The 11,859-nt window shown below is 39.1% G+C and overlaps 1 protein-coding gene across 1 annotated transcript in view; it reads right to left on the minus strand.

Annotated features, from left to right (window-relative positions):
- The window catches only part of PTPRM (protein tyrosine phosphatase receptor type M), a 1,084,438-nt gene that overhangs the window by 52,396 nt on the left and 1,020,183 nt on the right, over nucleotides 1–11,859 (minus strand). The window contains exon 23 of the mRNA XM_042782070.1: nucleotides 6,592–6,689. Coding sequence (XP_042638004.1) covers nucleotides 6,592–6,689 — 98 coding nt within the window. The remainder of the gene's footprint in view (nucleotides 1–6,591; nucleotides 6,690–11,859) is intronic.

The following is an 11,859-nucleotide window of genomic DNA, read 5'->3' on the forward strand; positions in this document are numbered from 1 at the left end:
AATAAATGGAGAGAAGATTGAGGTTGTCAAAGAATTCACGTTGCTTGGTTCTACAATCGATGCCAATGGAAGCAGCAGTCAGGACATTACACGACATGTAGCATTGGGAAAGTCAACTGCGAAGGAACTGTTTCAAGTGCTGAGGAGCAAGGATGTCTCACTGGGGACTAAGGTGCCACAAGCCATGATATTTCCAATCGCCTCATATGCATGTGAGAGCTGGACAATGAATAAGGAAGACCGAAAAAAAGTTGATGCTTTTGAGTTGTGGTGCTGGTGAAGAATGCTAAAAGTACCATGGACTGCTAAAAGAACTAACAGATCTGTCCTGGAGGAAGTGCATCCGAAATGCTCCTTAGAAGAAAGAATGGCCAGACTTCGTCTCACCTATTTTGGTCATGTTGTCAGAAGGGACCATTCCTTGGAGAAGGATGTCATGCTTGGTAGGGTGGAGGGTCGACGAAAGAGGGGGAGGCCTTCAATGAGATGGACTGACACAGTGGCTGCAATGATGGGCTCAAGTATATCAGGGATCGTGGAGCTGGCGTGGGATCGGTCCGTGTTTCGTTCTGCTGTGCATGGGGTCACTATGAGTCGCAAATGACTCGACGGCTCCTAACAACAACAAGAACATATAATTCTTGGTTGAAAACTCTTTTTCTTTCAGGATTTTATATATACCATCCCATTGTCTTCTCAACTCCATGGTTTCTGTCAAGAAATCAGAGCTTAGACTTATTGCTTGCCCCTTGTAGGTAATTTTTTGTTTTTCCTGGGCTGCTTTCAGGGTTCTTTCTTTGTCTTTGATTTTGGTGAGTTTGATGATGATATATCTTGGTGATTTTCTTTGGGGTTCTATCCTTTTTGGGGTTTGTTGGACTTCTTGAATTCTACTCCTTTGCCTGTTTAGTGTGTTATTTATTTCTGAAAATTTAGTATTAATCTTCTGGATTTCCACTTGTAGATTTTGCATAATTTCTAATTTCTCATTTATTTTGTATCTTGTTCTTGTATTGTCTTTCAGAATTGTTGCTCTTGGGTTTTCTCTGTGTTTTCATCAATTTTGTCAGTGTTTTCCTTGATCTGTCTCTCAATCCATCGAAGGTACTTAAATATAATCCTTTTGAATTCCTTATCAGGAAGTTCCAATGCTGCATCTTCCTCAGGGATGTGTTCTGGGTCTGTATCCTAGTCCTTTCTTTCTCTTGCTTTATCTTGCTTCTTTGTGTGGGCTGTGATGCTCTGTTGTCTCTGAGACATTGTGACTTTTTATATTAATATTTAATTAGTGATTGTATGTTGGAGTGACTTGCCCAAGATTTTCGTTTTCTTTGTTTTGTTTGAATGTTATCTAAGTAAGCAGGGTATTGTGTTCCTCTATTCACTAGTGGCAGCACTTATACACTTCCTACCTCTCTCCTTTCCTGTTGTTAGCCACCCATATGTCTCTGCCATCATTTGGAAATGGAGCCTATTCTTAGGTCCCTGGAATCTGAATGAGAATGCTGTCACTTTAAATATCCAAAATGGCCACCACTTGGAAACAATCAAAATGTCTGCACCCTCCAGAGAGCTGAAAGTCCACAGCTCAGGTTGTCTCCCTCCTTGATGTAACCTTTCCTAGTCATCAGCTACCAGTGCAGTTGTCCCTAAAGCCCTTGACAACCAGGGGTGATCTTTAGGTCAATTCTTAGGTCCTAATACCACTTGGAAATATTCAGGCTGTCGGTGGCCATCAGAGTAGCTGACAATCTGCAGCACTGTCCCTCTCCATACTGTTTTCATTCAGGTTTTTCTACCCATTCGTGCCTAATTCACTTCTATATACTTCCTTTCAAAGCTCAGGGTCCAGGATTATCTTCCATATATCTGTCAACTGGTTTCTTGATTCTTTGTGGAAGAGGGTCCGTGTAGCTTGCCTGCCTATTCTGCCATCTTACTGGAAGTCCATTTCTACCTTATTCTTGAATAGTTTTGATGGACATAGAATTCTTGGTTGAGAGTTTTTTCTTTTAGCACTTTAAATATGTCACCCCACTGCCTTCTGACCTCCAAGGTTTCTAAGGAGAAACCCTTAATCTTACTGAGGATCCTTTGTATGTGATGACTGACTTCCCTCTTGCTGGTTTCAGGATTATCTCTTTCCTTGATTTTTGACTGTTTGATTATAATGTGTATCAATGTACATCTCTTGGTTTTATCCTACTTGGAGTTTATTGAACTCCATAGATGTATAGCCTCATTTCTTTCATCAAATTTGGGAACTTTTCAGTTATTATTTCTTCAAATACTCTTTCTGCCTTTTTCTCTCTTCTCCTTCTGAGACTCCCATAGTGCATATGTTGACCTGCTTGATATTGGCACAATGGAATTTTTAAATAAGTATTGTCTATTCCGATTTTTGGTTTCAGCCAGTTTTCAAAAATATTTTTCTAAATAGAAGTACCATTTGACCCAGCAATTCCACTAGTAGGAATATATCCTAAAGAGGTGACAGGTAGCATGTGAACAGACATATGTACACCTATGTTCACTGCAGCACAATTCACTAAAGCAAAGAGATGGAAACAATCTAAATGCCCATCAATGGATGAGTGGATAACCAAATTATGGTATATGAACACAATGGAATACTATGCTACATTAAAGAACAATGAGGGATACGCAAATCATCTCACAACATGGATGAACCTGGAGGACATTATGATGAGTGAAATAAGTCAATCACAGAAAGATAAGTACTATATGAGCCTATTACTGTAAAAAGACAAAGAAGGGTTTGCTTGGGAAAGGGAACTCACTCAGTAGGTTACTGGGATGGGGCGGGAAGAGGGGGATTAATTTTGGGCTAGTTGGGGCCCACGTGCTGACGTGGGTAGGGGGAGGGATATATGGGAAGGATCTGTGATCACCATGATAACATTAGGAAACGGGAGAACACCAAATTGTGCACATAAGAGATAGATGACAAATGCTAATACCAATCAATGTCTCCACAATACTGCATTGCCATTAACACCAAACACCAGGCTACAGATAACAAATAAACACCTGAGATGATCAGATGGGGGTCAGTGAACCGAAGTGTACTCTAGACCAAGGATAGATCAGCTGAGGCTAATCTTGCACAGACACCAGTGATATAAAATACCTGCAGTCCTTACAGAAACAACAGAAGACAGACACAGAGAAATCCCTCACAGACAACCAGACACTATGGGAGAGAGATCCGATAGATCTACTGTCTCAGGACCATAGTACTGGGGAACACCAGACTCAACTGGCACAACAAAATACATAAAAGCCTTGCTCCACATCCTACATTAATGAATAGTGACTGGGGTCTTAAAAGCTTTCAAGCAGCCATCTAAGATGCAGTTAATGGTCTCCTAGTGTTTGAAGCGAAGAACGCAAAAAAAAAAAACAAAAAAACAAAAAAACCCACAAAACAACAACAACAACAACAAAACAAGGGCCTTTGGAAGCAATCAGCCACAGGACACGATGGTCCTAGAGACCAGAAGAACTAGATGGTGCCCAGCTACCAACGCCAACCACCCAGGGAAGGATCAAATCTGGAGATCCTGGATAGAGTGGGAGGGAAACATGGAACAAAATCCAAAACCTCAATAATGACCAGAATTACTGGTCAGATGAAATCTGGTGAGACTCCCAATACTATGGCCCTGGAATACATTCTGCACCCGGAATAAAACACAACCCCAGGGGCTGGCTCTCAGCCCAATAGTTAACAAGATGTACATGCATACCACTCAACCCAGAATGATGCACCCTCATACTCTATCGTAATACATCCCTTAGAGCAACAGACCATGGGATACCATAGGACCAACACTCAAACTGAGGAAATGCAGGACAAACAGGAGTGCATAAATATGAGCAGCACAGGGGGAGGGTTACAGGGTAGGGAGGGGAGGAGACTGGGTTCGAGTTTGACATGGTAAATGGGGAATGAATCTAAATGTACACATAATGTTGAATGTAAAACAAGCTCTTAAAATAAAAAGAAAAAAAATTCTAGAAAATTAAGATATCTGAATGTTCAAATTGATTGTTATTCATATTATTCTATTATGATAAAAAAGATCTATACTATTCTTAATATTTCTATCATTTTTTTTCCATCTTATTTCTGATCCATTACCAGACATCTGTGTATTTTACTAGTAGTTTTAACCAAACCAGCTTTTGATTTTGTTGATCTTATTATAATCTTTTTTTGCTTTCTATTTAATAAATTTATTCTTAGATTCATTAGTGCTTTTTTGTCCTTTGTTTTTCTATTTTTTATCTGTCTTCTTAAATTAAATGCCTTAAAGTATAGAATCACCTTGCAGAAAGACATTCGGACTTGGTTCTTGGTTTTTTTGAGCTGGACCAACACCTGAGGCTAATTGAATGGGGGTTAACTAGACCAAGAGGGACTACCTGGGGGCCTGATATTGACTACCCCTCATAAGGCATGATGTAATCATGTGGTGAGGCCAATAAGAGCCCTGAACACAAAGGCTCTAAGGAAGTTTCCTGGTTGGTAATCATGCATGTGAGAGTGTAGTATGTCTCTCAGGGACATGGAAGCTCTCTTTGTGGTTGTAATAAATCTGTGGTAATTATGGTGTATTCTCCATGAAGTCTGTGAGTTGTTCCAGTGAATTAGTAAACCAATAGGACAGCGAGAGCCAGCAGGGGCTGGTGTCTGCTTATCTGGTAGTATGAAAGAAGTTGTTCTTCTAGCGTGTGAGCTCTGACCTAGTGCTGGGTGTCTGGGACTGAAAGATGGTGTTATCTAACTTGTGACCTCTGATCCAGCTCTGGGTGGCTGGAGCTGACAGTGAATGTACCAAATGAGTGGCTGGTGAAAAGGATGGAGAAGTGGGGAGGTGAGCAATGAATCCATTTCCAAATTTTGAGAAGTGAATTCATACTGATCCTTGTAACACATGAAACAGGAAAGGTGGGATTTGCCCACTGTGCCCCTTGCTTAATGCAGTTGCTTAGCTAGTCTTCCTTCTTTTCTAATAAGACATTTAAGAACATGTATCTCATTTAAAAAAAAAAAACAAAGAAAAAACCTCACTGCTGTTGAGTCAGATCCAACTCACAGCAACCCCCTCCTTAGGTTTGCGAGGTGGTATCACTATGGATGTTTCATTTTAGGTTCCAGTTTAATTGCATTCTATAAGTTTAGTACTTTCTGTTCACAGTTCTAAAATTCTAAATATTTTCTGATTTATATTGTTTTCTTTGATCCATTAGTGAGTGGAAGTGCGTTTTCACACAGATCTTTAATGAAGACAAATGAAATTCCTTGTCATTTCCCTGTGTTCATTTTCTCGCCCTCTCACTGAGTGTCTACCCTTTGTGGGTTCTAGTTTTATGTGGCAATCTCAGTTCACATTTTAGCATCACATAGGCCCAATACCTTACTCCTATCTCTGGTGAGCCTTAAAGCCAAGATCCAAGATCCCCAAGGCTGGTAGTCCTCTCACTGCATAATACCCTCACCCAACCTCCTAAGGGCAGTTGCAATGTCCACTTTCTCTCTCTACTCTCTAGTTCTCACTTTGTTTCTAATTGGCAGTAGTTTTCTGTACTTTCTGGAGAGCTAAGCTAAACATTAAAAAGTATGTATTTATGTGTGTATGAATTTACATATATATGTTATATATAATATATTGAAATATATATTTAGAGTTTATGTAGAATTTTTAGCTGTTTGTAGAGGGAGGTTGTCAGGCTATTTACTCAGCCATTTTGGCAGAAATTGAAACATCTTTCTTTTCAGTTTTTGTCTATTGATAATTTTCTAGAACCTTAAGAGAAAATGCCTTTATGGTTCATGCTCAAGTATTTCAATTCTAGCCTAACCTCTAGGCTGGCTTTGCTGAGTTAATGTCAACTTCTATAAGAATAAATGGGTTCTGCTCTTGAGTTGCACATAAGCATGAAACTGGGCCTACTATGAAAGAAAGCAACTGCATCCTGTGCATTTTCTTATTTTTTGAATTTCATTTTGGAAGTAATCCTACAGCATCTCACCACTGACATTATAACAACATAAGTTTTCTGGTTAAATAAGAAACAACACATATGAACAGTTAATACAGATTAAGTAATGTAAGAATTTGGGAAACCGAGGCACAGGAAAATAAAAACTAAGCAAGAGAAAATACTGTAATTATAATCTAATGATTGAACATAGTGATGCACACTGTTTTTAGAGTCAGTATAAAGAATTTATTCATATCCAAGGGAACACCCAATGAGTTTTGAAACCCCACAAGCATTTATACTGAGAGATATTTTTGTGTGCTCAATATAGCCATATAACAACTGCTTTTAAATCTTGAGTGTCTTTCCTGTCTGTTGCTATCGCAACAAATGAAAGCAATTCAAGCTATGTTTACTGATAATTTATAAGCAAGCGCAGCAAGCAATAGGAGGAGCTGTAGTAGTAGTTAATGTTTCATGGAGTACATATAATACTTCAAAAATTTGGATCATGCCTTACTTTATATTATAAAATAAGCAATGGGGGAAATGATAATTTATAGTATAAATCTGACTTACCCTTCCAACTTCCACAAGATTGGTCACCATAATTATGCTTGCAGTATTTTCATGCCACACCATTCTCCAGAAATCATAGATGGTCTCTTGCATTGGTCCTGAAGCAAAATATAAGTTGTAAATTTTCAACTGGAAAATTTCTAGGGCTTGCAAATAAATCTATAAATACCCACATGTGGTTCACTCACTTTTGTAGATGGACATAGCTCTACATGTGAAAAGGTACTCTTTCTAAAACATCTAAAGCATCTACAGAAAAATTATATTTCTTCATTCATGGTTGAATTTTTTCACGTCATCAAACCTATCTGCATTTGAGCTCTTTTCACTGCTCTTAAACTACCACTGTGAGAGAAAGATATTTCTCTATCATTTAGCTATTTATCTCCATAATACTCAAGAGTAAAATTTCAAAAATGGATAACATTACTCTTCCTGCTAACAACTGGCAGAAAGCCAGGGAAATGCTATATAGAATGAAATGAGCCTCTATAGGAAAAATGGCATTTTCTTGTTTCTAATATTTTTCTTATTCTGTGCTATCTGTCAAATTAATCTTTTTTTTTTTTTTTTCCACTTGACTTTCTAAAGTGAGAGAGAAGTTAACAGTCTTAAAAGCAGTTGTTCTTCTTCTCACAGAACATGCAGATTCCTGGCAAAATATGACCAGGCATCTACTTCCTTAGGTCTTGGAATCTCAGTATTAAAAAGCCATTTCTTAGGGACTAGAAAAAAAAAAAAAAAAACAGAAATATGCATTACAAAATGCCAGTGCTACAGGTACTATTGGGTACAGAAACCTGGACTTTAAAATGGCTTTCCTTCCAGGTTAAAAAACAAAACAACACTCTAATTTACGCCCATGTATACTTGACTGTAACAGTATAAATTGATATAAGACAAGCAGAAATGTAAGTAAATGATAGAAATATAACTTCAGAGACATGTAGACTTACTTGATATGTGAATGATCATGCAAAAGTTCAAGGGCAACTGGTTTGGTTCACTGTCAAAGCCTCTTTTCCATCTCTCCACAATACTAACCTTTATCACGTTTCTTTTGCTGCTTTGTATTATACCCTTAGGAGCTCTGGTAGCATAGTGGCTAAAGCACTTGACTGCTAACCAGAAGGCTGGTGGTTCAAACCCACCAGCCACTCCTCAGAAGGATGGTTGGGTAATCCTACTTCCGTAGTGATACTGCCTCAGAAACCTAAGGAGGGGTCGCTACGAGTCGGGGCCGACTCGACGGCACATAACAACAACAACAACAACAACAATTATACCCTTACCCTCCCTGTAAAAGTAACTTGACTTCTTGATTTCTCTGTCTAAAGGAACTCTGGTGGGGCAGTGGTTAAGGCATTTGGCTGCTAACCAACAGGTCGGCAGTGCAAATCTACCAGCTGCTCTGTGGGAGAAAGATGAGGCTATCTGCTTCATTAAAGACTTACAGCCTTAGAAATTTCTATAGGGCAGTTCTACTGTGTCCTATACGGTCACTATAAGCGAGAATCAACTTGATGGCAGTGGGTTTTTGGTTTTGGTCTATGTCTAATCCCTTTAGGAAACCATGTACACCACAACTCACAAAGCCAAACCAGCCATTTCAGCCCATGTCCCTTGGCATGTGGGTGCCCTTCTCCTGGCTGAACATTTAAGTAACATTTAATCCAAGGTTACAGAGGAAACAAATCAACATTGGATTCCATCAATCACTACAGTTCTTGCTTGAGAGAGGCACGTTCATTGTGTACTTAACAGCTTGTAATTTATTCAGAATAAAAAAAAATAATTATCTGATTGCATCTTTGTGCAAACATATAGTTTCCCAATGTGACCTCTGAAACAAAGGGGTGGCCCAGATACTTTTTGCTCCCTTCACCACATATACAGGCCTATGTCACTGGGTCTGAAACTTCCAGCTATCCTTCTGATGACAATGGCTATGGTAGATGATTAGATGTTTCTGTAACACAGAGTGGCCTACAGGCAGAAAGGTCATTTCTTAAAGCCCAACATGTGTCTTCAAGAGACTTTCTAAAGTAGGACCCCTGTTCTGTGCTTCCAAAGAGCTCCTTCATTACCCTTCCTTAGTATTCAACATCCTTATTATTTTTTATCTCAAGTTCCCCTGAAGGGGAACATGGCTGTCTTAATTTACTGCCTTAGGGAATACCTGACACATGGCAAGAACTCAATGAATATATGAATGAATAAGTCTCTATGCATGTATGTAAATAATATTATTTATTATGATATTGATGTATTAGATATTATTTATTATATTATTAATATTAATAGATATTTTAAAGCACCTGGGTGGCACAAACAGTTTAAGATTGGCTGCTAACCTAAAAAGTTTGCTAGTTTGAACCCACCTAGCAGCTGTGCAGAAGATAATGGCCTGGCGAACTGCTTCTCTATAGATTATAACTAAGAAAACCTGTTCTATAAGACATGGGGTCACAATGAGTCAGGGCTGACTTGACAGCAACAAACAACAATTAATATAATAATAATATTATTAAATAAATAATATTGACATGTAATATTACTTGTATGACCTCTAAGATCATTGGTAGAAGCTTGAAAACACATTGCCTTTACTCTTTTTCAATTCATTAAAAGGGAGGAATCTTTTGCAAGGGTTCCTTCAGAATGAGAATGATTAGTCACTGTGTTGGAATTGAACTGATGAGCTCAACTACCAAGCACAACACTCCTCTATGTTCCCCTGGTCTATGACTTTGCCTTAGACTTAATCCATTACCTTGGTAATCAGGGCAACTCTAGCCTCTCAGTGACTATTGTCTAATTAAGGCAGTGGTTCTCAACTCTGGTTGCATACTGAAGTCACTGCCAAACTTTTAAAATATCCTAATGTCACAATCAACAAAACTCTAATTCAACATCCTAAGGTAGGGCTGTGCATCTTCTGGAGGAGAACCACTGAGGTACAACATCAAGGGCAGCTGGCTTCTCCCTTCTGACCTTACTCTCAGTACCAAAGACATGTATGTTTTGAATCTATTGTTTAGCTCTAATCAAGCTCCTTGAGTGAAGGAATCCCATTCTTTATGATTTAGAGGGAACTTCTCTCATAGAATGTCATCTAGGAGCATGGCTAGATCATATCACCATTATGGTTCAGTGTCAAGTAAAGAGATGAGAGCTCTTTAATATTTACATAACAAATTTGGGTTATAAACACCTTTGAAATAAAAGGTGTTTATAAACATCAGTGGCCCATATGTGTCGATAACATAACACATATGTTAATATTGATGATTTACTTGCCCTTTGAGCTGGACTGAAAAGAAAAAAACAAATAGGATAGAATTAAATTGGGTGAGGTTCTTTTCAATACTAAAGTTAGCTGCAAGTATCCAGAAGAACTGTAACAATTTGGTATCAAAATTTGGAAATGAAAACTGAACACAAAGACATACTGAAATAATCCCAGAAATAAAAAAAAAAAAAGGGCACACATGTGCTCATGGGGCAGCTTGGCTGATTCTTTTTCATCTTGGTTTTACTTTTCTGTACACTGCCAGAGTGGTGGTCCTCTGCTACCCCTGGTGGTTCCTTTGCCTGGCTGGCCCACTATGGGAGTCCACAATACAACTGCTCATGAGTGGGCACTGGAGATTCTTGGCTGATGATTACAAGGGCAAATCAAGATATTTTCCTTTTTTAAATAATATATATATTTTTTATTATTGTGATATGGGTGAAAGTTTACAGAGCAAATTCACTTTCCACACAGCAGTTCACATACACTTTGTCTCATGACATTGACTACAATTTACCCCAATGCAACAGCTTCCTTCCCAACTCTTCCCGATAGTTACTTCTTCCCTGTGTCAATCCCTCCATGCACTCCTGCCCCCTGAGCTGTCTCCCTGCACATAAATAGCCCTTTTTCTCACATGACTGTTTTCTCCAAGGAGTGTATCTACCTCAGGTAAATGTTCAACTCATATGCCTGTCTTTTGTTTGGTTGAGGTGTAGGTTCAATTCCAGATCTGAAGGGCAGCTAGGGGCCATAGTCTCAGTGGTTCCACCCGGCTCTATCAGGCCAGCAAACCTGCCCCCCTCTTTCTTTTCCAAATGATTTTGAGTTTTGTTCCACATTGTTCTCCCTCTCTATCCAGCATCTCCTACATAGACTCCCTCAAAGAGGTTGACAGTGGTGGCTGGGCACCATCTAGTTCTTCATGTCTCACAGTCATATAGGCTGCAGATTGCACAGTGTATCAGTGGCTAGGATGAATTGTTTCCATGAATCTTTGGTTTTCTTTATTCTTCTTTGCTCTGGACTAGGAGAGACCCATCGTTGCATCTAGATGGCTGTTTGCAAGCTTTTAAGATGTCAGTCGCTACTCTCCAAAGTAGGAGGTGGAACAATGTTTTGTGTGGTATGTTATGCCAGTTGAGCTTGATGTCCCCTGTGACCATAATCCTGAGCCCACAGGTTCAACTACTTGCTTCCTCTGGGTAGCTGGCTGTGACCAAGAAGTGACTACAACCTTGTCCTTTGTCAGCTCTTTTATACACCTGGGAATTCTTACAGAACATACAAATGTACTTGTAGAACCATTGTCTGCCAACCCTATACATGGTTTTGAGTACACTCTCTGCTGCATAGACATACCCAGTAGTTCAGCCTGTCCACCTACCTAGCCACCCGTATACTCATGTTTGCCTTCACTGACAATGCAGAACTGTACGTGCAAAAGGGTTCATCTTTGTTGTCTGCACCTTTCATGTATGTACCTCTGTATGTCTTCCTCTTCCTCAATGCCACCATGTTGATCACTCATATTTGGTACATTGCCTTTCTCTTCACCCAAATCAGTACTTATCTTTACCTATCTAATGGTGGTTCATATGGTACCCTCCCACCCCTGGTAGCCAACAAAGTAAATTTCTTTCCAAATACAAATCTTTCCTTGACTTTTTACAAGAATGGACTAATACAATATTTGTCCTTTTGTGAGTGATATATTTTGCTCAGCATAATGTCCTCCAAGTTGATCCAACGTTATGCAGTGTTTTGCAGATTCTACATTATTCTTTAGTGTTGCATAGTATTTCATTGTGTGTATGTACCATAGTTTGGATATCCATTCCTCAGCTGATGGGCACTTAGGTTGTTTCCATCTTTTAGCTATTGTAAATAGTGCTGCAATGAACATGGGTGTGCATATGTCTGTTCTTGTCATGGCTCTCACTTCTTTAGGATATATACCTAGTAATGGAATG

This window comes from Orycteropus afer, unplaced genomic scaffold, assembly GCF_000298275.1.
Source record: "Orycteropus afer afer isolate SDZICR_OR568_19922 unplaced genomic scaffold, OryAfe1.0 scaffold00234, whole genome shotgun sequence".
Classification (NCBI taxonomy): Eukaryota; Metazoa; Chordata; class Mammalia; order Tubulidentata; family Orycteropodidae; genus Orycteropus; species Orycteropus afer.